The 22,441-nt window shown below is 45.4% G+C and overlaps 1 protein-coding gene across 1 annotated transcript in view; it reads left to right on the top strand.

Moving 5' to 3' along the window:
- The first annotated feature begins 1,947 nt into the window (after window positions 1-1,947).
- Window positions 1,948-22,441, top strand: part of GLRA1 (glycine receptor alpha 1) — a 36,428-nt gene continuing 15,934 nt past the window's right edge. Inside the window, exons 1-3 of the mRNA XM_036391682.1 lie at window positions 1,948-2,052; window positions 16,962-17,092; window positions 21,130-21,197. Of these exons, the coding sequence (XP_036247575.1) occupies window positions 1,997-2,052; window positions 16,962-17,092; window positions 21,130-21,197 (255 nt within the window). The 5' untranslated portion in view covers window positions 1,948-1,996. The remainder of the gene's footprint in view (window positions 2,053-16,961; window positions 17,093-21,129; window positions 21,198-22,441) is intronic.

The following is a 22,441-nucleotide window of genomic DNA, read 5'->3' as shown; positions in this document are numbered from 1 at the left end:
ATCCGATTAAATTCCCACTGTACCAGTGGCGAGAAGCCAAGCAGGTCTTTCTTTTCTTTTGAATGGTGACCCAAAGGATATTTCTGTCTGCTTCACTACATAAACACACTGCTTTAAAACAAAACAAAATTAAAACAAAACAAAACAAAAAAAAAAAATCAGAAGATCAAAAACATCAGGTGAATTCTAGTATGGCAGTAAGGTCCTTTGAGATGCAACTCAAAAGGAGAAGAAAAACGTTATTTCTCAGCCTGGAGGGGCTGCAATAGTGGTGGAGAAAGCATCCTCCATCCTTCAATGTGGGATAGGAAGAGTCCTTGAACAGATTAATGACAGCTAAACAGGGGTTAAAAGCAAATCTTTGCCATGGGGAGTTTTGCAAAGCACAGGACAAGTAAACAAAACAGAACTTAAAGAAGAATAATCCCAATACAGCGGGACAATAGAGAAGAAAAGGAAATTAATCCTGGATTATTTAAGAGAGCTAAGTTTCAATTCTCAGAAGTTGATGAGAAGCCGAGCAGGCTGACAAAGTGACCAAGGAGCCCAATCCTCCCCGCCCCGACCAGCAGCTCAGCACCCTGTGAGCACAGCTAGAGCTGTGATCAGAAACTACTGAAAGCTCCTTACCTGCCCTGGCCTTGATGGCTCTGGTGTTTGCCAAAGCTCTTTGAAAAACCAAATGCAAAAGACCAAAAACAACCAATCAAACAAAACAAAGAGAAAAAGTAAAAAAAAAATACTAAATCAAAGCTAAACGACAAAAAAAGCACAACACAGATGTTCCTTAAAAGCCAACAGCAACACATATCAGCTGCCAGCCAAGCAGATCTTCCACGACATGCAGATTTAAGGCACGTTTCACTTGTCCTGTCAAGGGAGATGATTTCAGAGACTTCTTAAAAAGACAGCAATTCGGGTTAAAAAAATGGAAATAAACCAAAACGTATCAGCGCTTTAAAGGTTAACGGCCTCTGCTGAACAACATGCGTTTATCCAACCACGTCCTAGAGTAGTTTTTTCAGCCCCGAGACCAATGAGCACAGCTAAGAGGAGGGCCTTGGGATGGTGGAGAGGCTGAGTTACCCCCTCCCCTCTGCCTTCCCTCTCTCCACCTCCCCCTCCTTTTTTTTTTCCTTCTTTTCTTTTTTTTTTTTTTTAGTTTAGTAAATTAATGCAGCAAGAAACTCCGAAGATCTGGCGAGTCCTAGCAGGGGAGAGAGGGCAGAGGGGAGATGAGATGCATTAGGAGGACACTGAGCCACTTTCTTTACGAGCACAATGGAAGTGCTTCCCAAGAAACTTCCCCTTCGCTCCCCTCCGCTCTAGCCCTGAGCGATGGGACACCTTCCCTACAGCAGCAATAACTTATTCGGGAGGAAAACAGCCCAGGAAGCAGGAATCAACAGCAGCCAAACGGCGGGCAGGAAAGCGCCACAAGCGGGACTGCAGCACGGCTCCACACTGACAAATTCCTGTGGATGTAATTAGGAGGACACCCCGGCCAGCAGCGGAGATTAAACCCTGGGTTCCTGAGGGTCGTCGTGTCCCCCTCCCCATCTCCCACCTCACCGCCAGCACCCTGATGGCAAACCTACACCCGCTGAGGCCGCCCCTGTCGCCAGCCTGATGTCCGGAGCGACATCCCGCTGAAGGGAGGGTTCCGTGCGGGCAGCCCCGGCCCCGAGCGGCGCTGCAGCGGCGGTGGCGGGGGCTCCGGCGGAGGAGGGCCGAGCCCAGGCGGGAGCGGCGCCGCTGTCCGCGGTGCTGAGCGGGCGCGCACCGGGCGCTGTCCGCGGTGCTGAGCCCGCCCGCCGCTGTCCGCGGTGCTGAGCGCGGCCGTGCCGGGGCTCTGCCGCTCTCCCCACCGCTTCTCCCCAAGTGCCCGGTTACTTTATTGGCCAACCCCACAGGCCCACCCCTCACGGAGTACAAAAAAAAAAAAAAAAAAAAAAAACCAAAAAAAAGAGACAACACAACAGCGAGAGCTGGAAAAATGTGCAACGTCAACGCGCTCGGAGTCTACGTGTGGGAGACGATCGTTTTCTTCAGGTAAGGCTCGGCTTTACGCGAGGAGCGCGGCCGGGCTGAGCGCCGTGCCCAGCCCAGCTTGGGGCACAGCCCCTGGGCATGGCCCCTGCCCCCAGCTGCCCTTTGCCTCCCCTCGGTGCCCCCCGGGCTCGCTGTCACCCAGCCCCGGGCTCGGGACGTTCGGCGGCTCGGGGAGTTACTCCGTTTAATTGGCACCGCAATCTCGCTAACCGCAGTGCTGAAAACACCGAGCCCGGCTGCTTGCAAAGTGACAGCTAGTGGCGGCTGGCAATGCTGCACTTGAATTTGCCCGGGTAAATATTCCCACCTCGCCCCCTCCCCATGCTCAGACTGCAGGTGAGTTCCGTGGGATGTTTCCACTGCCTGCCTCTGAGGGCTCACCCTCTGTCCTTAGCTGGCTGTGTTTAAAATTACCAAAAGCATAGAATAATCTGCTTCCTTCCTAACTTATTTTTTTCTCTTTCATGCTGTTTTGAATAATCTTTCTTTGCAGAATCTAAATGGAAGCCAAAGGGGGTGGGGGGGAGCTCTTTCCAAATATGCCTGTTATCCCCCAGCTGTATTTTGACTCTGGTTTAGATGTGTTCAGTTTCTCATTAAGGCTAAGATAGAAGGAACAGCTTTAGTCTTAAAGAATTGCTTCTTGTCCATCTATCCTTGCAGTGCCTTTTACTAAATAGAAAAAATAATGGACAGTAGAAGCTTCTATATTTTAATGAAAAATGCAGCCTGCTGTAGCAAGTGAGAGACACCAGATATAGGCAATTGGAGAAAAAACAAACCCTGTTTCATGATCTAAACTTGCTCATCAGTCTCAGCCTTCCTTTCAGTTTCATGGCTCTTACTTCTGTGTTTTGCCAAAGTCTCATCTCATAGTTTAATGTGAAAACACAGGCATTATTTACTTAAAATCGCTGGCATAATACTTATTATTATACTTATTATTTTATGAATCACAGCAGCAGACCTGCCAGTACTGGCCAGACCTTGAGCTAACATTCTCTTTCCTTTTGAACACAAAAGTCTTTCTAGATATAAAAAAATGGAACATCCCCACTTGTTCCTGTAATTCCACAGAAATTCAGAGACAGCAAGTTCGTCTCATGAACTCAAACCAGTAATTGTTTATGTTAGATAAAACAAGTGTTCTAGAAATAACTAAAATCACCAATCTCTGAGAAGCAGTGACCAACAACCAACACTTCAGAGCCTTCCTTTCTCATCTTAGTCACAAGTGTATTGCAGCCCTGCATGACACAGTGGGATGGGATGACAGGGAGCAAATGGATGTGCAATAAACTCTTAGTTCAACAGTGGGAAAGAGTGAGTTAAAAAACAAACAAAACAAACAAGACTAAACAATAGAAACACCAGAAAGCAAAAGGAAAATCACATAACTGAAAAAAAAATAGTATTTCCAGGTTTTTGCTATGTCCCTGGCACTGAAGCCTCTGAAGTGCCAGAACAGTGAAACTGATTCACACTCACAGTGAAATTGATGCACACTCGTCCTGCAGATCCTGCTCACACTTGTGCTCCATCACCCCACACGTGTGAGCACTGACAGGTTCCCAGCACACCCATCACAGTCATGGGCAATTCAAACCCCTGGTAAACCAGTCACTTCAGATTCTAATGCAAAGGTTCATAATGTTATAGATTATACACAAAAAATGTGGTACTACATCATATTGCATCCAAAAGTTATTTCTGGAATTTTTATTTCCTCAAAATCAACATTTAAAAATATTTGAAAATGCTTTAACACAATTACAGGGAAAGGATGAAATCAAATTGATTTATATACTGCAATGATGTTTTAAATACATTAAAAAAAAAAACCAACCAAACAGAAAACCAATCAGTAATTCTTGCTCAGAACTGACTCTACGCAATGTTTTTCTTTTTTTCTCTCCCACTCTTTGTTATGCATTCAATTTATCACAGGCCAAAAATCTACCAGCCTTTCTGGTCCAGGAATAGCTTTGCTATTTCAGTTTCAGTAAGAGAAGTTTATTAATTAACAGTCATTCATAAATTATGTGTGCCAATTACTCCTACTCAAACTCAGTCATACATGATGTTTAACAAACCCAAAGCTGATAATCCAATAATCCATAAGAGAAGTGTGCATTAATTTAAATTACAAAGTGCACCATGCTTTATTGTCAGCCTGTCAAAGAGGATCCATTGTATGCTAGTATATATACCACACAAATATATATATCAAAAAAATAAGAAAAGAAAAAGAAAACCTAACACTCCAAGGAAAATTATATACAGCCAATATAGGAAAATAAGCCAATATAGAAAGTAAGGCTTGATTTGTTGCTTAACAGAAATGTCCTCCACCAGCCATTTAAAAAACAAGACCCCATGGGAAACAGTAACAGCTGGTGTGTGAATGCAAACATTATGGTACTGCCAATATAATATTTGTTTCTGTTCCAGCTGGGGTGTTTTAGAAGGATTTGTGATATGTGGCTTATTCTGACATGCCTTTCTTTATGGAAGATCACTTCCCATCCTGCTACCTGCCTCCTCAGACTGCAGTCACTTAGCTGTGACTCAGGCTTTTCCTGGGAACCTGGGCAGGGATGGGAACTGGGCTGGGATGGGAGATGAAGACAGCTTGTTTGGCCAAGCTTTCCTTACAGGTATCTAGATAAAGCTAAGTGCTAGTTGTTTAAAATAGATTGGGCAGTTTGGGGCAAAATTGGACACAAGGATTTCCAGATGTCCTGCTTATATCTGTGGAGACATTTACAATCAATCATTCTCCCAAAGTCCAACTACACATCCTGAGTGCTCAGCTGTGAATTCCTTCATGCAGAACAAAATGCTCCCTTATCCTGGAATTTCTGTGGTACCACTGAATTTTAATAGCTGCAATGGTCCAGAAACACCGCTGCATAAGCTGGAGGTAGGAATGCACCTTGTCTAATTAGAAGAGAAAAGATGCCCTAGGACTGACCCCCTACCCAAATGGACACTGTCCTGTGAGGCTTTGAAAACCTCTGGGTGTGAATTTGGTCCTAATATCAGGAATCAGCAGCATGACCTTCGTATCTCAAGATCAGGGTCGGCCCCTTCTGAACAATCTGTCAGCTAGCAGGAGTGATTCCAGGCAACTGCTCCAAGTGAGTCACAGGCTAAAAGTGGCTGCCAGCCTCAGTCCCTATTGGATTGCTCCAATTGGCCTGTTTATATTCCCTCCTGTCAGTAATAGAGCTCTTCATTGCCAGTTCATAAACAATAAGAAGGTGCCACTGCAAACATGAAGCCTCAGCTTTGCAGGGAGGAAAAAAAAAACACGAACAAACCATCTCCTAAAACAGTCTTGGCAAGTAAAGGGATGATTGGAGAGCTGCTGGTTTCATCTCCTTGAAAATACCAAGAATGAGAAGAATAACCTGCCCTATTCTCTAAGGCTCCTGCTATAGCTCTGCAGGGAGAGGTAACATCACAGAGTGAAGCTCCAGCCTGAGACTTCCAGAGCCACAAGATAAATGATGTAGCAGATGTTGTCAATAGTCACAGAATATTTCCATTCTAACTAAAATCCACTAGAAGTTGTGCCCTATGACCTGTTGTGCCTCTGCAGAGTCCCTCATCTCCATGAAATAAAAGTGATTTAGCAAGTCTTGGACCAGATGGTTCTAAGGATATTCTTTAGCTGCTTTGGTCTGCAACCTTAAATAGCCCCATTAGAGACCCTGCTAAAAGGGTTACAGAGCCAAGGTTGAAAAACGTGGCCATGTAGACAATTCTAGAAATCTTTATAAATCATTCTGTAAAGAAAGATTAATTTGATGTCATTGCAGTAAAAGCACAAAATGTCTGGGACCCTGCCTTCTGCAGGGACTTTGATCCATCCATCCTGACTCTTGCATTTGAGACAAATCAACGTAAACTACATTTTCTGACAGCCTAGTCTTAACCTTCTTCTTAGCCAAACAGCTGTCTGAAACAACTCCAGACCTGCTCTGTGGATGGTTCAGAGCAGAAGACAGGCTCCACAATTGCCTGTGAAAAAAAAACCTCTTTCCCTCCCTTGCCTTAGGTTGGGTACAAAGAGCAGGAAAACCCTAAATAACCAACTTGCTCATCAAAACCATTACAAGGAATGTTGCAGTTTCTCACATGGGCTAATAAAATACCCTTGGTATCTGAGGCAGTGGTGCTGTGCAGATTTTAGGTAATGCAGCCTGGCTGTCCATCTTGGCTCGCTCTGAACATTACCCCACACTGCAGCAAGTCCCACTGGCAGAACACAGATTTACTGTTCAAACACCTGAGAGTTGCTGCTTCTGAGAAGAGATGGAGATTGGAGGGAATGGTCAGACCCTGCCCTTACATGCAAGGGTACTACAGAGACTTCCTTCAAAAACAACAATTTAGGCATGGAAAGTCTTATTCTCCTTCTCCCATAAGAGGTGTTGGAGACCCTTAGGTATGAAGCAGGTCAGCAGCCTTCTGACTCTGAGTGTCCCAGATTTAACAGCACAGGAAAAGGCTCAGGAAGTTCACTCTGCTGCTGACCAAGTCATTCCAGCCAGAAAGGAAAGTTCTCATAAGCAACAGCACAGGGCAGCTCCCTTGGTCCTGGGCAAACACATCCCTTGTGGGCTGAAGAAATTCATCTCACCAAACCCTCATGAGCTGACCTGGATAGAAAAGGATCTCAACATCTGAATTAAGAAGTTAATCAATGTCCAAAATTAAATTACTTTATTATCCCAGCACTGAGCAGCAATCATTCATCTGCAATAGGAAAGCAGCAGATTGGCCTGTTCTCATTTCATCTCAGCATGCAGCTTAAAAGGACTCTCCAAATTCCAGTGTCAAAACAAGGTGTCAGACCACCTAATGAATAGAATTTCTATTTAGGTACTGATGAAAGACAAGGGTCTTATAAAATAAATCATGCTTTAAAAATCACATTAACTCACAACATTTAATTATGTCAAATCACATCACCTATTCTCACTTGCTTATTTTCTATAACCTGGAGCTTTTCTGAGATCCCAAAGTGATCAATGTTAAGACAACAGATAGGCTTCACTACAAATTATGACTTCCGTCTGGTTTATTTGTATCAGCTCTCACTGTTGTGGCACATTAAATTAGGGTTTCACCATTTCCAGTAAATTACCCTTTTGCTCTCATTACCTGGCATGTTTCTACTGACCTTCATCTATCAGCAAGAGCACAAATTCCTGGCTTTTTCATGAACTCTGGTTACACCTGTGCATCTCACACATTCCAAGAGAAAGGTTTCATCGTAAGCTTTCAAAAGCTAAAAATGTCATTCCAGCACACCCTTCCCACCACAGCTGGAATCAATTTTTTAAGTAATTCCAAGAACTTTTGATAACTTTAGTTTGGAAAAAAAAAATCCAACAAAATGACAACAACCCAAACCAACAACACACCAAAACCCAACATCAGCTTGGGATACGTGAAGCAAAAAGGAAAGAGTGAGAAAAGCAGTGATTCTTCCTGCAAGGCACTGGAAGGATCAGCAGCAGCCATGCCTAGAAAACTCAACACCAGACTGTCTGACTGCTGCCTTCCAGACCTACTTGCACTGCCTAGGAAAAGAGCAATTTTTGCATTGTATCAGCACAATAGACTATTGCTAATTCAACAGGTCAGTACCCTTTAGAGAGACAAAATATTCACCGATTTCTTTTCTCTCACCCTTTCCCCAAAGTATCAAAATAATTTACATTTGTGTTTACAAAGGCAGACAGAACAGAAACCATTTCCCTCCAAAGGAGGTGGTTTGCATTGGGATTTCTTAGCCAAGATTGGTGCAAAATATTACAGTTCCTTTCCCCTCTGGCGAAAGTGCTGATACAGTCCAGCTGATCTGGCGCTATCGATCCCATACACACCTCCAAGCTGCTCTTAAATCTCTCTGATGCTTCAAGGGACTAATGCACAAAAACTGAAAAAATCCAGAAATACAATATTTGTCCTCCCCTCAGCAAGGCCAAAGCCCAGAGGGGGCCTGCAGAGAACAGAAATAGATGGAGGCAGATGCACCCATTGTTCACAGGGGCTGAGCTTTGCCCATTGCGCAGACAATTAGTTCATCCATACAGAGCACCACGGTGAGCTGCTGATTTGGGGACTGCACCACATCTGGCTGGTGCATGGGCAACATTGGCATTCTGCAAATAGATCTCTGCTGGGTATAAGTGCCAGCAAAAAGAGCAGCAGAAATCTTCATTTACCAAGCATCACAAAATTTAGATTTTGAGAGGGAGGGCAAAACATAAGGAAATACTTTAGCGCCCCTGCTTTCCTTTTGATTTCTCCCTCTTCACTCTTCCATTGAGGCTCACAGACTGCTAGAAATAAAATAAAGGGGGGAAAAAAAAGGACAAAACACCCAAGTGCCTTAGCAGCCAGCCAGGGAAGCCTCTTGTGTTTATCAGTGCCTCGCTGTGGGTGGGTGAGGAGGGAACAGAGCACCAGGGGGCTGCCAGCCCAGGAGTGTCGCATGGCTGGAACAGCAGGGCTTGCAGTGCCATCAATCACCTCGGGCTGCCTTCAGAGCAGAGCTGCCGCCAGCAGCTCCCCAGCCCTGCCTGCCACCACTCGCCCAGAATGCAAATCCCGTGCCCAGCCCCGGCAGGGCCGGAGCAAACACAAATCAATTAAACAGCAGCGCAAGGGGGATCAGGGCTGGATCAGTCAGGCTCAGCAGCAAAACTCAGCTGAGCCAGGAATCCTGCAGGAAATCCAAACAAAATCATGGTTTTCTCACCTTTACTTGATTTCTTCCAATTTTGTTGGGTTTATTCTTTTGTTTGGGCTGATGCCCGTAAAAAGATGCATTGTATGAAGCCTCGAGCAGAGACCCCTCCTCCTCTCTCTTATGGGGGAGTTACAAAACCTGAAAGCTTGCAAGGGCCAGCTGTTATCAGCACCCTTTAAAAAAGCCTTAGCTCCAAATGTCCCTGTTGGTGCCAACAGTGCCTGTGCAATGTTGGTTCAGTCCCCCATTACAGCAGGAAATGTTCAAACGTGTATTATTACCTCAGTGAGGAGTGGAGAACCTCTGGCTTGCTGGGTGAGGGAACCTTTCAAGAATTTTGTCCCCAGCCTGTCTTCAAGAAGTGACTTTCTGAGGGGTATGTCTACAATCCTGTCTGTTTCCTCCCAGTGCTTTCACCCTCTGGAAGCAATGCTGACCAGGGCAAATAACTGCTGGCACACCCACACAACAACACAGAATTCTTTCCTGCACCAGCTCTCCCAAGATCTCATATACAACCCAAAATGCGTGTATCCCACCTCTCCTGCCACCCCATGGGCCTGGGAACTGTAAGCATTGTCCAGCTTCCAGCCCATCCATCACACCCTGACACAGAGCTGTGGACTTTGAAATCCTCTCCCAGCAGTGTGGCTGACAAAGCAACAAGCACAACTTGCTCTCCTGCACCAGGGCTGAAAAAATTGAGTTTGGTTTCTTCAGTTCCCTGACAAAACAAAGTCAGAGTGAGGAGGAGAAAATCCCTCCTGGGCAGGGGACCCAGGGCTTAGCCATTCTGTCCAGAAGTTACACTTTATTGTTACTCATGAATAAACTCATGAATTACACTAGGAATCACAAATGGCACAGAGGGAACACTCAAGCCCAGCAGGGTATTTGTGTTGCAATTACAACGATCAATTCCATCAGAATATATCAACGTGAGTGCTCTCATCACACAACTCACTTTACACAGCACAAATTTCATCAGAGAGCCCCAGTTTTACCACAGGACCCACAGTTTTGTAGGTAGGTTACACAGGTTAGCTCAGGAGACCTCTTCAAAGGATCTGTAGCAAAAAGTTCACATTCAGAAGATAAAATCCCCTCTGAACTACATGTCATATCCCTAAAAAGAATTCTATTCATACCACTTCTGATTTAGCAAAAAAAGTTACAATATCCTTACCCCACCTTCACAAGCAGCATAAATCCTTAAAGTAAAACTAATTTTTAAAAAGCTGCTGTAGGGAGCTATTTGAACTGATGGGAGTGACTGCAGAGCTATAGATAGAAGAGCACCCACGACTTCTCGGAATTCTCTGACACTTGTCTGGTCTGTGATCTAAAACCCTCTGACGTCAATTGAGGTTCCCATTGCAGCTCTCCATCCAAACACCAAATCAGAAGCACATCAGCAAAGAGAATATTCTTACCTAGATGATGAAGTTTCATCTTGTTAAGACATTTTCCCCCTTTATTTACTGCCTTCAGGAGGGCTGTTTATGCACAACTTTGAATATCTGACTTAGCCCTCCTGACTTTAAAAGGAATATGCAGTGTGTGTGTGTGTGTGAAGCTACAGACACATGCTTTTGTCTTTGCAAGGATGTTTTTCCCTTTGTTTTTCCACAAAAAACAAAAAGCAATTATAACTTTGGGTTTTTTTGTAAGCCTCTCAGTATAGGCACAGGTGAGAGTCAATTTGCTGGATTTATCTCACAAGTGCTTAAAACCTGAGCTTTGACTTGTGCTTCTCTGCTGTTTGAACTGTTTTCAGACCTGCCTCAGAGGCTTAGGATCATACATCCCCAGAAAGTCACTGCATGGGCTCCAAGAGCTATAGATGCTTCTAGAAGAGGGAATAGTTGAGAAAGTCACTAGAAATAATGCCTGTGGCTCAAAAATTAATTTAACAAACACTTTTTAGTATGCAATAAGCAAGAGTAACCACACAACAACAATCCTTGTGAGGAGCAGACCCAGCACAAACGGAGCATTATTCCCATACAATTTATTGGTCTCCCTGTGCTATTCCCAACTATATACAACATGCAGATTTCTCCTCCCCCCAGCCAATTGTCTAGTCATTTATTATTTTCTTACTGCTCTGTCCAGGCAGCGTCAGCAAATGTTCCAAGTGCTGGTGTCTTTCCATAGAGTTAATCAGTGTAATTGGGATGGTTTATAGTTCTGGACAGAGTGTTTTGCCATATGGCATAGGAGCCATGGGCTGCAGGAACGTGGCAGTGGAGCACAGACACCAGAATGCTGCAGTCTGAAGAGATTTATCTCACTCCAGTGAAGTTGTTACAGCTTTCCCTGGATGGGAATGACCACAGAGGGTTAATTTCCTGAGGTTCATATAAAAGTGCCTCCCAGCTCCTCTCCTCAGGTACAGCCACAGGGATCAGTGACAACAGGGGTGGTGAAGGACCTTTGAGAGTGTTTTGGGATCCTCTGGGTTAAAACTTTAACTGATTACATCCTGTGACTACTGCAATGCAGTTACTTCTGGTGCAAGAGCTAGAACTGGTTTAAAGAGCTCTCAGCAGCAGAGCACAGCCATCCAGGACAGAAACATTTAACAAGCCTACTCTTTCTTTCCTGTCCTCATCCTCCTGCCACTAATGGAGACAAATATTAGAATGGGCAATGAGCTTTCTCAGAGTGAAATCTCTCCCCAGGTTCTCAATTTCCATATTTCTCCAGTCTCACTGTACACGTCCACTTTCCCATCCTGTTCCTGTATTCAGGCCTGCTCCTGACTCTCCTGCATGAACACTCAACTGAATTAAGAAAACAACAACGTCCAAATTCCCTTCCCACCTGTGAGAATTAATTTTAAAATTGCCCCCTGAGAACACCCCACGCACCAGGGGCTCTAAAACACCAGCAGCTGAGCACGACCAAGGGATTGAGATCACCACTGTGCAACCAGCACATTGTAACACTCACAGCTCCTTCTACTCAGCACCAGGATAAGCCAAAAATTCAGTACTGGGGCTCTCTTCTCCCACTCACCTCCACTATTCCATCTCCTTTCCACCTCTTATGCTGCAGGCCAGAAATTCAGACAAGGTGATGGAGAAAAACAGGCAGGCAATGAGTTTCATCCTATTTAATTGAATTGCATATCAATACTGATTGTGCTATTAATTTTGATAGTAAATCTAATCATTAAAATAAAAAGTCTGCTTGCAGTCTCTGCCAAGCCTTCCCAGCAAGGGTCTGGCAGCATTCCCCTCTAGATAACATGTTGGTGTGCAGTCAGAAATAAATGTCTGGGTGCAGAGTTTAGGGCTGCCCCTCTTTCTTTTCAGGACAATCTGTCCTTCCTGCTGCAGAGAAGAGAGAGACAGGCAGCCCCAGCATCCTCTGAGTCCAGGCTGGGCTCTGCTGAGCTCCAGGGTCTGCTCTGTGCCCAGGGAGAGGGTTCAGGAGGAGGAAGAAGAGGCTGCACTGTTAATCATGGACACCACAGTGCCTTTCTGTGCCCAGCTCTCTGATGTGCAGCTGCCCCTCTCAGAGCCCACTGAAGTCAATAAGACAAAGCTGATGAATTCTCCCACATCCCCCAGCACTGCCCCAGCCTGGCTTTGGAGGCAATGGGGGAAGCAGTCATTCTGCACACCTCAGCCTACCTCAGACCTGGTGGGTATTTCCCTCCCCTGGGATATTTCTTAAAGAACACATCACATCTGAAGGACAAACATGTGAGGCAGCTCACCTGAACGCTATTCCCAACACATCCCTGCCAAGGCTTCTGGCTTGCTGTGTTTCAAAAATAATAAAGACCCCAAACCAACCACTTCAGAAACCTTTGCTGAGCAGCACAGAACCAGGATAGGGGTGAAGCATCTCCTGTATCTCCCCAGCCTTCTCTGGAGCCACTCATGTGGCAGCACTTTACCTTCACAGGGACCTGAGCCTTCCACACTTTGCAGAGAGATATTTCCTTTGCAAACACTTATTTGGCAACAGTTTGTTTCTGCTGCCAGACATGATTTTTTTACACTCAGAATTAATGATTAACAATTAAATTATTTGACAAGGGAATAGAGGCCCTGTGCTAATTAAATTCCTTCATTACTCCTCTTTGAAAAGAAAAAAAAAAAAAAGAAAAATGTATTTCTCAGTATCAGCATTCAGCCAGAACAGGGCATTTTGTGATGTTGGACTTAATTAGATGGACAACCATGGCCACAGCCAAAAAAAAAAAAAAAGTACAAAAATATTGCTAAAGGATCATGCAAATGGAAGGAGGAAGAGAAGGAAACAGCCAACTGGAGAGCCAGGAATCAAGTGAACAGACACATCCAGACTGCAGAACAGCCACTTTCTAAACCCAATAATTGTTTATAAGAATATATCATCTGTTCAGCTGAAACAAAATGATGCAGACAGAGTAAACAGTGCCTGTATAGGCTGGGAAAAAACAGCAATAGTGTCCTGCAAAGCTGTGTTTTAAGGGATGCAATTCTGGGCTGCTCATCTCCACCACTCAGATCCTGCTCGTGGCTGGACCTCCCGGGGGCTTGCTGGTGTCTGCTTACACACCAGCATTAATATCACAAAAGATTATGCTAGTTCATCGACCCTTTGAAGAGATCCTTCCCATTGTAGCTGCTGTGATGATTGCCTGATGGCACTTTCTCAGCCAGATCCACTAGGGATTACAGCAGCATAAATAAGATAAGCCTCTGTCTGACTGCTATTAAAATGCTCAGCTCAGACAACTCTTAGACCACTGCAAACTCCATCCTCGGTGGGTTTGTTACAGCCTTTGCCTCCCTTTGTTTATTCACAGAATAAATCTTCTCTCTGAGCAACACAACAACCCCCACTAAATTTCCAATTCTCTCCAGTGCCAATAGTTTTGGAATCACTCTGCAATTCCCCTCTCTTTGTCTCTGTAAGCCAGGAGACAAAAAGTCCTGTGGGACTTTCAAGGGTGCTCTGGAAGGACTGAGGGATGGAGGAAAACCACAGAAAGCTCCCAAGACAGCACATAAAGCACTAGTCCAGACAGACCTGGAAGACAGAGGAAGCAGGCAGAATTTTTGGGTGCTGTCTGAGCTAAGCTGCCATTGCAAAGCTCAGCTGTCACAACCAGAAGATTTTGGGAGGTACAGAGAGGCTGATCCACCCCAGGCGGATGGATTCTGTCTAACAGATTCTGTTAAACAGAATCCAACCTCTCTGTAGCTCCCAGTGGTGTTTTCTGCCATTATTTCTAAGATAGAGAGTAGACTCAGCTGCCTGCTTCTAGAAAGGCTGCTCCCTATGCACTTCTTTCTTGTAAATCCAGGGGGAGTCTAACTTCAGGAAAGCATCTAGTAACCAAACAAACTGGAGGGAACTCAGAGCTCATCATTCCCAGGGAAAGATGAGAGCAGCCAGACAGATTTTAAAACATGCATCAAGCCACTGAAGCCTCGTGTGACAGTTTCAGCACATCCCCAGAGGTGCTCCCAGGGACTGGTCACAGGGATGGGCAGGAAGCTGCAGAAGGCAGTTGGGGCTGTGAGAGGATGGTCCTCTCCCAGAGCTTTCTGAGCTTCAGTTATCCAAATATTTATTTCCATGTGGGAAGTGAGCCCATGAAATTAATTTATTTGCTGCTTTGATGCAGAAAGGATCAGAAAATGGCACCCAAGAAATACAGATTCACTCATTGGAAGTGGGGTGAATATATTGAGTAGAGGCTTTCACACTGAATTTAGGGGAAAGATGAGCACTGATTTCTTTTCTTTTTTTCCACCTCATTTTTTAAAACAAATGCCAGGGGAATTGCAGTTTCTAATTATCTTTTTCCACTTAAAGATTATTAGATGCTTATTAGGTTTGTATTGCCTCTCCCCTCCCACACACATTTTCCATTTCCATATACTTCATCCAGTCTACAGTTAATGAGAAGAAATCAGTGTATTGCACTGTCTGGCATCTTGCTGAAGTGGCAGAAGTCTTTGGTTACCAAGTCATTTGCTGCTTAATTGAAATCTTTTCTCTGGACTCATTGCCATGCAGACACTCCATTGGAATGCAGCAGTCAAGCCCAGTATTGATTGTCCTCCCACTCCCAGCTTTCTTCTGCGTTTGCAAATCAATTGCACCCTGTTGCTTTCCTTCTAAAAACAAATTAAATTAAAAACCATCACCCATTCCACAACCCCATTTACCCCTGAAACACATTGGCGCTGCTTTGCAGTATTTTCTTGGGGCAGAGATGGGGACGAGACAAGAAGGGGACACGGTTGTAGCAAGAGCAAGATGCACACCTTGTCAGAGAGAAGGAGGTGCAGCAGCCTGTTCAGGAATGGTCCAGTGGGGGAGTGGATTGGGACTACACAAAGGAGTGAATAAAATCCCAGTTTTAGGCTCTCACTGGAAGTGATCTGGAATTAATCTTCACTCTGCAAATTAAACTGGTTTTAACAGTTAAAAAATCCAGCAATCAGAGAACTCTGTTGCAGCTTGCAAAAGGAGCCAGACTGCAGCTGTGAGTTTGCAGGGCTGAAAACCAAGGCTTGGCAAACCATTGCTGCTGACACCAGAAAAGAAAGTCAATGCAATGCAGTTACCAAATTCCTGATTTTGAAATTAGGCACCCAAGCACTGTTGAATCCCATCTGAGTTTTTAAAGTTCTGAGGAATCAAATGGTTCAAAATGCTCTTATCAAGGCTTTGTCAAGATAACGCCTCTCTTTGGGGTTTCAGCTCAAATTTGGATTGGAATAGCCCATCTTTGGGAGCAGCATCACATTAATACCATGCATAGTTATAGTCCCAAATTCTTCCCAAAATATCTTGTGTCAGTACTTTGCACTATTCCTGCAGGTCTGAGTGCTGAAAAACTTCCCAAGGAGAGGACCCTGGTGTCACTTGTGAGGACATGTGTGGCCAAAGAACTCGTGCCTGCTGTAAACTCCCTTAGACCTTCCAGCTGCTCTGTCAGGGGCTCCTCAGCATTCCCAGAGCCTTCATACCTAAAAAAATTCAGTTTTGCAGAGTGTGAAGCACTCACTTCCTCCTGAGCAGCTTCCTTCGGCTCACTGTACATTTGCATTGCAATGCTGCCTGCAGGCTTTACTCAGCACCAGGCACCTGAACCCAGAGGCTCATCCTAACCACACTGCATAGGTGATTTGTGGGATTTTTTTTGGATCATCTAGGCAGTTTTACTCAACACGTTCAGCCTGGGGAGAGACTGGTGTTCAAGCAGAAACCATAAAACCAGAGGGAGGGTACTGAATGGTGTCTGCTCCTGTCTAGGAAGTCAAACCTTCCTGCAAAGTGAGAATGAGCACCTAATACCAAGCGTTACTTGCTCCTCTGTAGATGGCAACAACAGATTTCCTAAGCCCAGATCATCACCTTGCAGATCTTGCAGACTCCCATGGAGTCAGAAGGCACATTGCCAGCCACTGGTTTTCATGTTCTACAGAAAGAGTGAAATCACAAATTTATCTGCCCCAGAGTCCACACAGCTCCCAGAAAGATTCCATTTCCTTTCATCTTCAACCCAACATGAGTAAAATTTCAGGATCACCATCCAGACCCTCCAGTTCTGTGTTGAACTCAGACCCTGCATTGCAGGTACCAGTAGCAAAGCCTGGGCTGATCAGCAGAACCACCTCTCTCCCCCCCAGCCCCACAGGCTCTGCACGAGCTCGAGCACCACGTGATGCTCATTTAAGCCTCAAACTCCAGATTTCTCTGATCCTACTTGCCTTCTGGAAAACCATACTGTCAGAGTACTGAATATGCTCCTTGCTATTTGCCCTGTAATTAAGCAGTAATTGCTGCCCAAGGCTAATCTCAGAGTGTATTTTACCTGTGGAGCTCAGCGCCAGAGTTCACATTTGTAATTTAGTGGCACACCAAGGAGCTGTACCTAAACTCACAAAAGGATTTTCACTGCTCATCATCTCTCTTCTACTTTGGTGGCAGCTGGGATTCTGTATTTGGAGATGTTTGGGCTGGGCAAACAAATTAGCTGAGACCAGCCTCATTAGGAATTCACATGGGTACCCATCCTGCCTCAGCAGGAATAAGATGCTGACTGCTCTGTTTCTGGACCCCAAGCCCTCCCCAGCATGGGATACACAGTGAAACCTCCTCTTTATTTCTACTTGCACAGCCTGGCAGCCTCCAAGGAAGCTGAAGCAGCAGCTCGATCTGCCCCCAAACCCATGTCTCCTTCTGACTTCTTGGACAAGCTGATGGGGAGAACTTCAGGATACGATGCCAGGATCAGACCAAATTTTAAAGGTATGCAAAAACCCCAGCTTTTTCTCATTTTGGGACTGAAAACTGCATCCAGTCCTCATTAATATCTTCCTAATGCTGTATGAAATATGAATATTTATGTTCTTACCAAGTATGTATTATAAGGCTATTTGGTACATGGATCCCTATAGATTTCTGGAAAGACATCAACAAATGTCTGCTCAGAGTAGAAACAACCTTGTAAGAACTTCACATATTGTAAACTTAGGGCCCCCCAATCCCTGCTTGGATCAGGGAATCTCAATATATCAATCTCAATATAGCGATCAAGGATCCTATCAAACCAAGCAGTGACTGGCAGGGAGCTGAACTTCTTCAGAGGTAAAGATAAAATCCCCAGCCTTGCTTTCCCCTGGAGTCACTGCCCACAGCACCCACCAACGGCAGGCAATGCTCCCCCCTTACAGCCACTGCAGCCTCTCCCATCAGCTCCAGAGAAACCCCACAAGATGCCAGGGCAGCCCAAAGACCCATCCCTGTCCCCACAGTAAAGGGGCTCTTGAGCCCAGTACTGCTCTGTGCTCCCCACCCACATTTCCAGTCTATCCCATATTCCATGGCAGCCAAGCAGCACTGAATCAGGCCCTGGCAGAGGCAACAAAACTTCTTTTCTCCTCAAAACCCCTCTTCTAGCAAGTGTGGGGTGTCTGGATGGCTTTTTCAACCTGGTCTAATGGAAGATGTCCCCTGCACATGGCAGAGAGGATGGACTGGAGGCTTCAAGGGCTCTTCCAATTCAAACCATTCTATGATTTTTTGGTTTTAACTGAGCTCACTTTCCCAGGGGCTCTTTGGCCCCAGATCACAGGCAGAGATAAAGCAGGACCTGCTCCTCTCAGCCACTGCCCAGCCATCCCAAAAGCTCATTTTGTTTACTTCTTTTGTTTACTGCAACCAGTTCCCTCTCCCCTGGAGCCACTGGCAGGGCTGACAGGATTCCCAGGACCCATTAATCACTGGTGACAGCACCTGGCACCCAGCTTTGAACAATAAAATCTGTGCTGGGCTTTTAAGCCCAAAGAAAGGTGGGAACCCTGTGTTCCAGTAACCAACCAGGCAACAGAGGACACTGCTGTTCTTATCCAAATGACAAGGAGCTAAAATACCGCCCTGTAAACCTGCCTACCTCTAAATTATGCACACACACAAATTAAACTTTAATATTTAATGAAATGTATACATTCACTTCCTGCTGAAGGCAGCTGTATTGCATTTTTATTTGAGATAATTTAATTTCAGTTTTATTTCAATGAACTACACCTTCCCCTCAGGGCAGTTTTGCTGGCTTAGCCTCCCACACATAAATCAGGCTCCAATTTATATGGGAGGCATAGAAGGTGTTTTACAGAGCTTGGGGTTGTAGCTCTCAAAGCACATCATTTAAATTAACTGCAGTAACTCATAAGGACATTTTAATTGCTTAGATCTAAATGAAAATAATGCTGAAGATCCATATCAGATTGATTTTTGGGGAGGGGAAGATTAACAAAGAGAAGATTGCAGCTTTTCTGTAAATGCTGTAAAGTCTGGACTTAGCTGTGGATTCACATTCTGAGAACAAATAAGTAGTATTTGGGTTTTCAGTTGGAGGATGGAGTCAGGAGCTCCAGCAGGGACAGAGGAGCCTGGCAGGGGACCTCTCACCCAGGCTGTGCCCTCATCCCTGCTGCTGGAAAGCTCCATTCCTCCACAGCTGCATCCCTGCATGGAGGAGGAATAGTTCAGCGGCAGGCAGGGAATTTTCTAGAGCCTCTTACAAGGTAAAAAATACCAAGAAATCACCAAATCCTGCAGGGAGCTCATGGCTCACCTTGGACACCCTGAGAAGAGCTCAGTGCCTCAACAAGAGCTGGGCTGCCCCAAAAAGCCTTGACAAGCACAGGGCCAAACCCACCCCACACTCAGCTTCATGTCAGCACTGGATCAGGAGCAGGGGGAACAAAACATCCCACACCTGCCAGAGTCATGAGCATGTGCAGTCATCCAGGGGATCAGCTCAGTGTTTTCCTTGTACTGTGCCCTTTGGGAGGGGAATCACCTGTTCAAGGACCTTTTATGTGGTTTATTAATGGATCAAGAACAGCAAAACAACGCCCCTGAGCTCACCAGATGGGATGAAACCAACACTAAAGCCTGATAATTGTGTGCTTTCAGCTTATGGATAAATTTCTGGAAAAGAGGGGTTGGTGAAGGCAGGGGGAGAAAAAAAACATTTAATTTTTGTGTCTGATTGCTCAAGCCATGCCAGTGTTTAACAGTCTGGAGAAAGCTGCACAGGCTGAGCAGTGTGAGATGCTGCTGAGCTGGCAGTGCTTGTCTGGGGGCTGGTTGGGCACAGCCTGCTCAGATTGCCTGGGACTCACACCAAGAAAACCCCAGCAGAGAGCATCACTGCAGGGGACAGGCACAAACTTCCAGAGGAGGCCAAAGCAGGAGAGGAGGAAAGAAATGAGGAGGAGAAAACAAAGCTCCAAATGTTCCTCAGCAATCAGGAAAATCCATTAATTTCCACACAGGAGGAAGTTTGCACTGATTAGAGGCACCAGGCTCTCGTTAAAGCCATTCCTCCTCCCAGAATTTCATGCTGCAGCAATTGCCAGACTGCAGATGTGACCTTAACAGGAACATCACTCCCCCGGCAGGCTGAGCCACCAGGCAGTGTTTGAAATTCAGACACCATCCCTGATTCCATAAAAAATGGGGGAATAATCTGAAAATCCACACTCTCTACTGTCACAGATCTTATCTTCCCAGAAGCATCTGTGGCAGGGATGATATGGGATTAACTCCGGTGTAAAAGGGGATCTTGGTCCCTGGGGCTGTCTCTGCTCTCTGCCTTTCCCCACCACATCCTGGGCAGTGCCCACAGCAGCCTTTGGCAGCCCCCAGAGCAGAGGCCCCTTTTGCTTCAACCTTTAACAAAAAAAAAAATAAAATCATCTCATTATGTGTGAGCAAGCCACAGGTTTGCCAGGCACCAGGTATGCCCTGGCTCCAAAATATTCCCCAGCATTTTGCTTTGTGTTGAACTGCAGCTCTTGGCATCTCCCTCAGTGGAAATGCAGCACTTCCACCTCAGATTTTCCAGGCAATGTTATGAAACACTTCCAGTCACACCTTTGGGCATCAGTACCACACAAACAGACTGACCCCCACGACCTCAAACCACAATCTTGCCATCCCTTTACTCACACTCCTTTCCTTTGGTGACCCCTTAACTTCTCCAGTATGAGCAGGGTAAGCAAAGCCTTGGTCTGAAAGCAAATCAAGCTCAGGAGAGGCATGGCCCAGAGACCAGGATCACCTTCTGCCCAAACAGGACAGCCAGAGAATTCCTGCTGGCAGAGCCCTGAATTCTCCTACCCAGCTGCGAGCCCTGGATCAGGATCACCACCTGGCGTTGGGGTTTACAGGCAGCTCTGCTTGGAAACACCAACACAAGAAAAAGGTACTGGAACAGCTGAAAAGGAGATTTCAGGACACTAGAAGGGTCTTTGGGATGTGCTACCTGGGATTTACCCTGCTGAGCAGCCAGTCCCTCCCTGCTGTTTGAGGATGCAGAAGGTCAAGCAGGCAGTGTCAACCCAACACCACCATCATCATGTGGGGTGTTTGCTGCTACAGCTCACCCTGCTGCACTGGCTTTGAGGGGAGCACATCATCCTAGCTCAGGAACAGCGACTATTTCATAAGAACAGCTCTAAATAAAAGTCAGTTGTTTCTGGGATACTTTGATATCACATTCAAGGTGAAATTACAACTCATATAGCCAGGTCAAGACACCTAGAAACTGTCCTGTCTGGTTCTGATCCATTCCTGTTCATTTGAGCAGAGATCTGTAAACACTGGCAAAGAGGAGAACAGAGGCAGAGCATGAGTACTGTCTGCTGTCAAACTGGCACCCAGACTGGACCTGGCTGGGTCACCCCATTCCCACAGCAGGTTTTAACTCCAGAGTGGAAATCCTTTGTTCCACAAGCACACACTGAGCTGCTGTTCAATCTGTGTTTGTCATGCAGGCCCTCCAGTGAACGTCAGCTGCAACATTTTCATCAACAGCTTTGGTTCAATTGCAGAAACAACGATGGTAAGTAAAAATCACAGCACAGCTGCTCAGCTACTGCCTCTGCCTCACTGCACTCCCAGAAAATGCAGCATCACCCTCCTCCTCAGAGGGACCAGGGGAAAACACTCAGTGCTCCCGAGCTTGCTCAAAGTTGAGTAAATTAATGGTCAACGAGACTTATTTAATGTAGTTGAAGATCACAGAGTCTCCATCTGCATTTTATAAAAACACTCCATGAGCAAAGGACAAGGGTCAGGAAGGAAAACAAATAATCTTTTTTCTGAAGATTTGCCTGAGGCTGCAAGCTCAGCCACAGTTACAGATACTTTGTGTTTAAGCGGGCATAAATCCAAAATTAATCTGGATTCAAAGAGAAGGGAAATCAGCTGAACTCAAATTCAGCTTGCACCAGGATTTCAGATTCCCAAAGACTAAAAGAACTATTAAAGATTACAATGATTGTTTTCTTGGAGACATTTCTGGTAGACAATGATCTTTAGTAGAAAATCAAAACCAATATTTCTGAGTTAAGGCTCACTTCATACAAAATTAGTGAGCATGGCTAAAGGCTGTATCTAATTGGCAAGGCACTAGGAGCAGAGGATCACTAGAACAGGAGATAATTGCTCCATCTGAAAACTATTAAAGATTGGTTGTGACATAACCAGTGAACAGCAAAGGAAAACTCTGGAGGTACTGTGCCTTACTGCTGTGCTAATTAAAGATAATCCAGAAATACGGTGTTTAATTACCCTCTAGTAATTCTTTTTCTAGAAAAATGCTGAATGAAGAATGCCAAGCTCCAGCTTCAGGCATTCTGTGCATTCAGGCAGGAAGTTTTAGGCTTTGCATAGAGATCACACCCCTTGACTTGAACAAATTACTTGGCATGCACAGACTGTCAGAGGGCAGCCATCGCTCAGGTTATAAGTCTTCTGACACTACATCACTCTGCTGGAAATATTTGGGTTGGGACAGTTCAGTTCTGGTAGTGGAGGAGAAAACAAAAGCTGTTACTCTGTCCAAGCACAAGGAAACAGATTTCCTACCTGGCCTGCAGAATTTGTCAGAGCTCACAGGTGGGGAGTGTAGCGTGGATTCATTTGTATAGAAATGAAAAGAGGAAGAACTGCCACTGAAATGCACATCTGTTCCTAATTTACTGCTTACTGGTTACCTCCTTTGGCCTTACAGGCAATAATTGCTGTTCCTGCACACCAACCCAGAGTGCAAGGGAGCAGGACAAGCCCACAAAGGATCTGTGC

The sequence above is a fragment of the Molothrus ater genome, chromosome 15 (genome assembly GCF_012460135.2).
Source record: "Molothrus ater isolate BHLD 08-10-18 breed brown headed cowbird chromosome 15, BPBGC_Mater_1.1, whole genome shotgun sequence".
Classification (NCBI taxonomy): Eukaryota; Metazoa; Chordata; class Aves; order Passeriformes; family Icteridae; genus Molothrus; species Molothrus ater.
The sequence above is the reverse complement of the archived record's forward strand: the minus strand, read 5'-3'. Positions and strand labels throughout refer to the sequence as shown.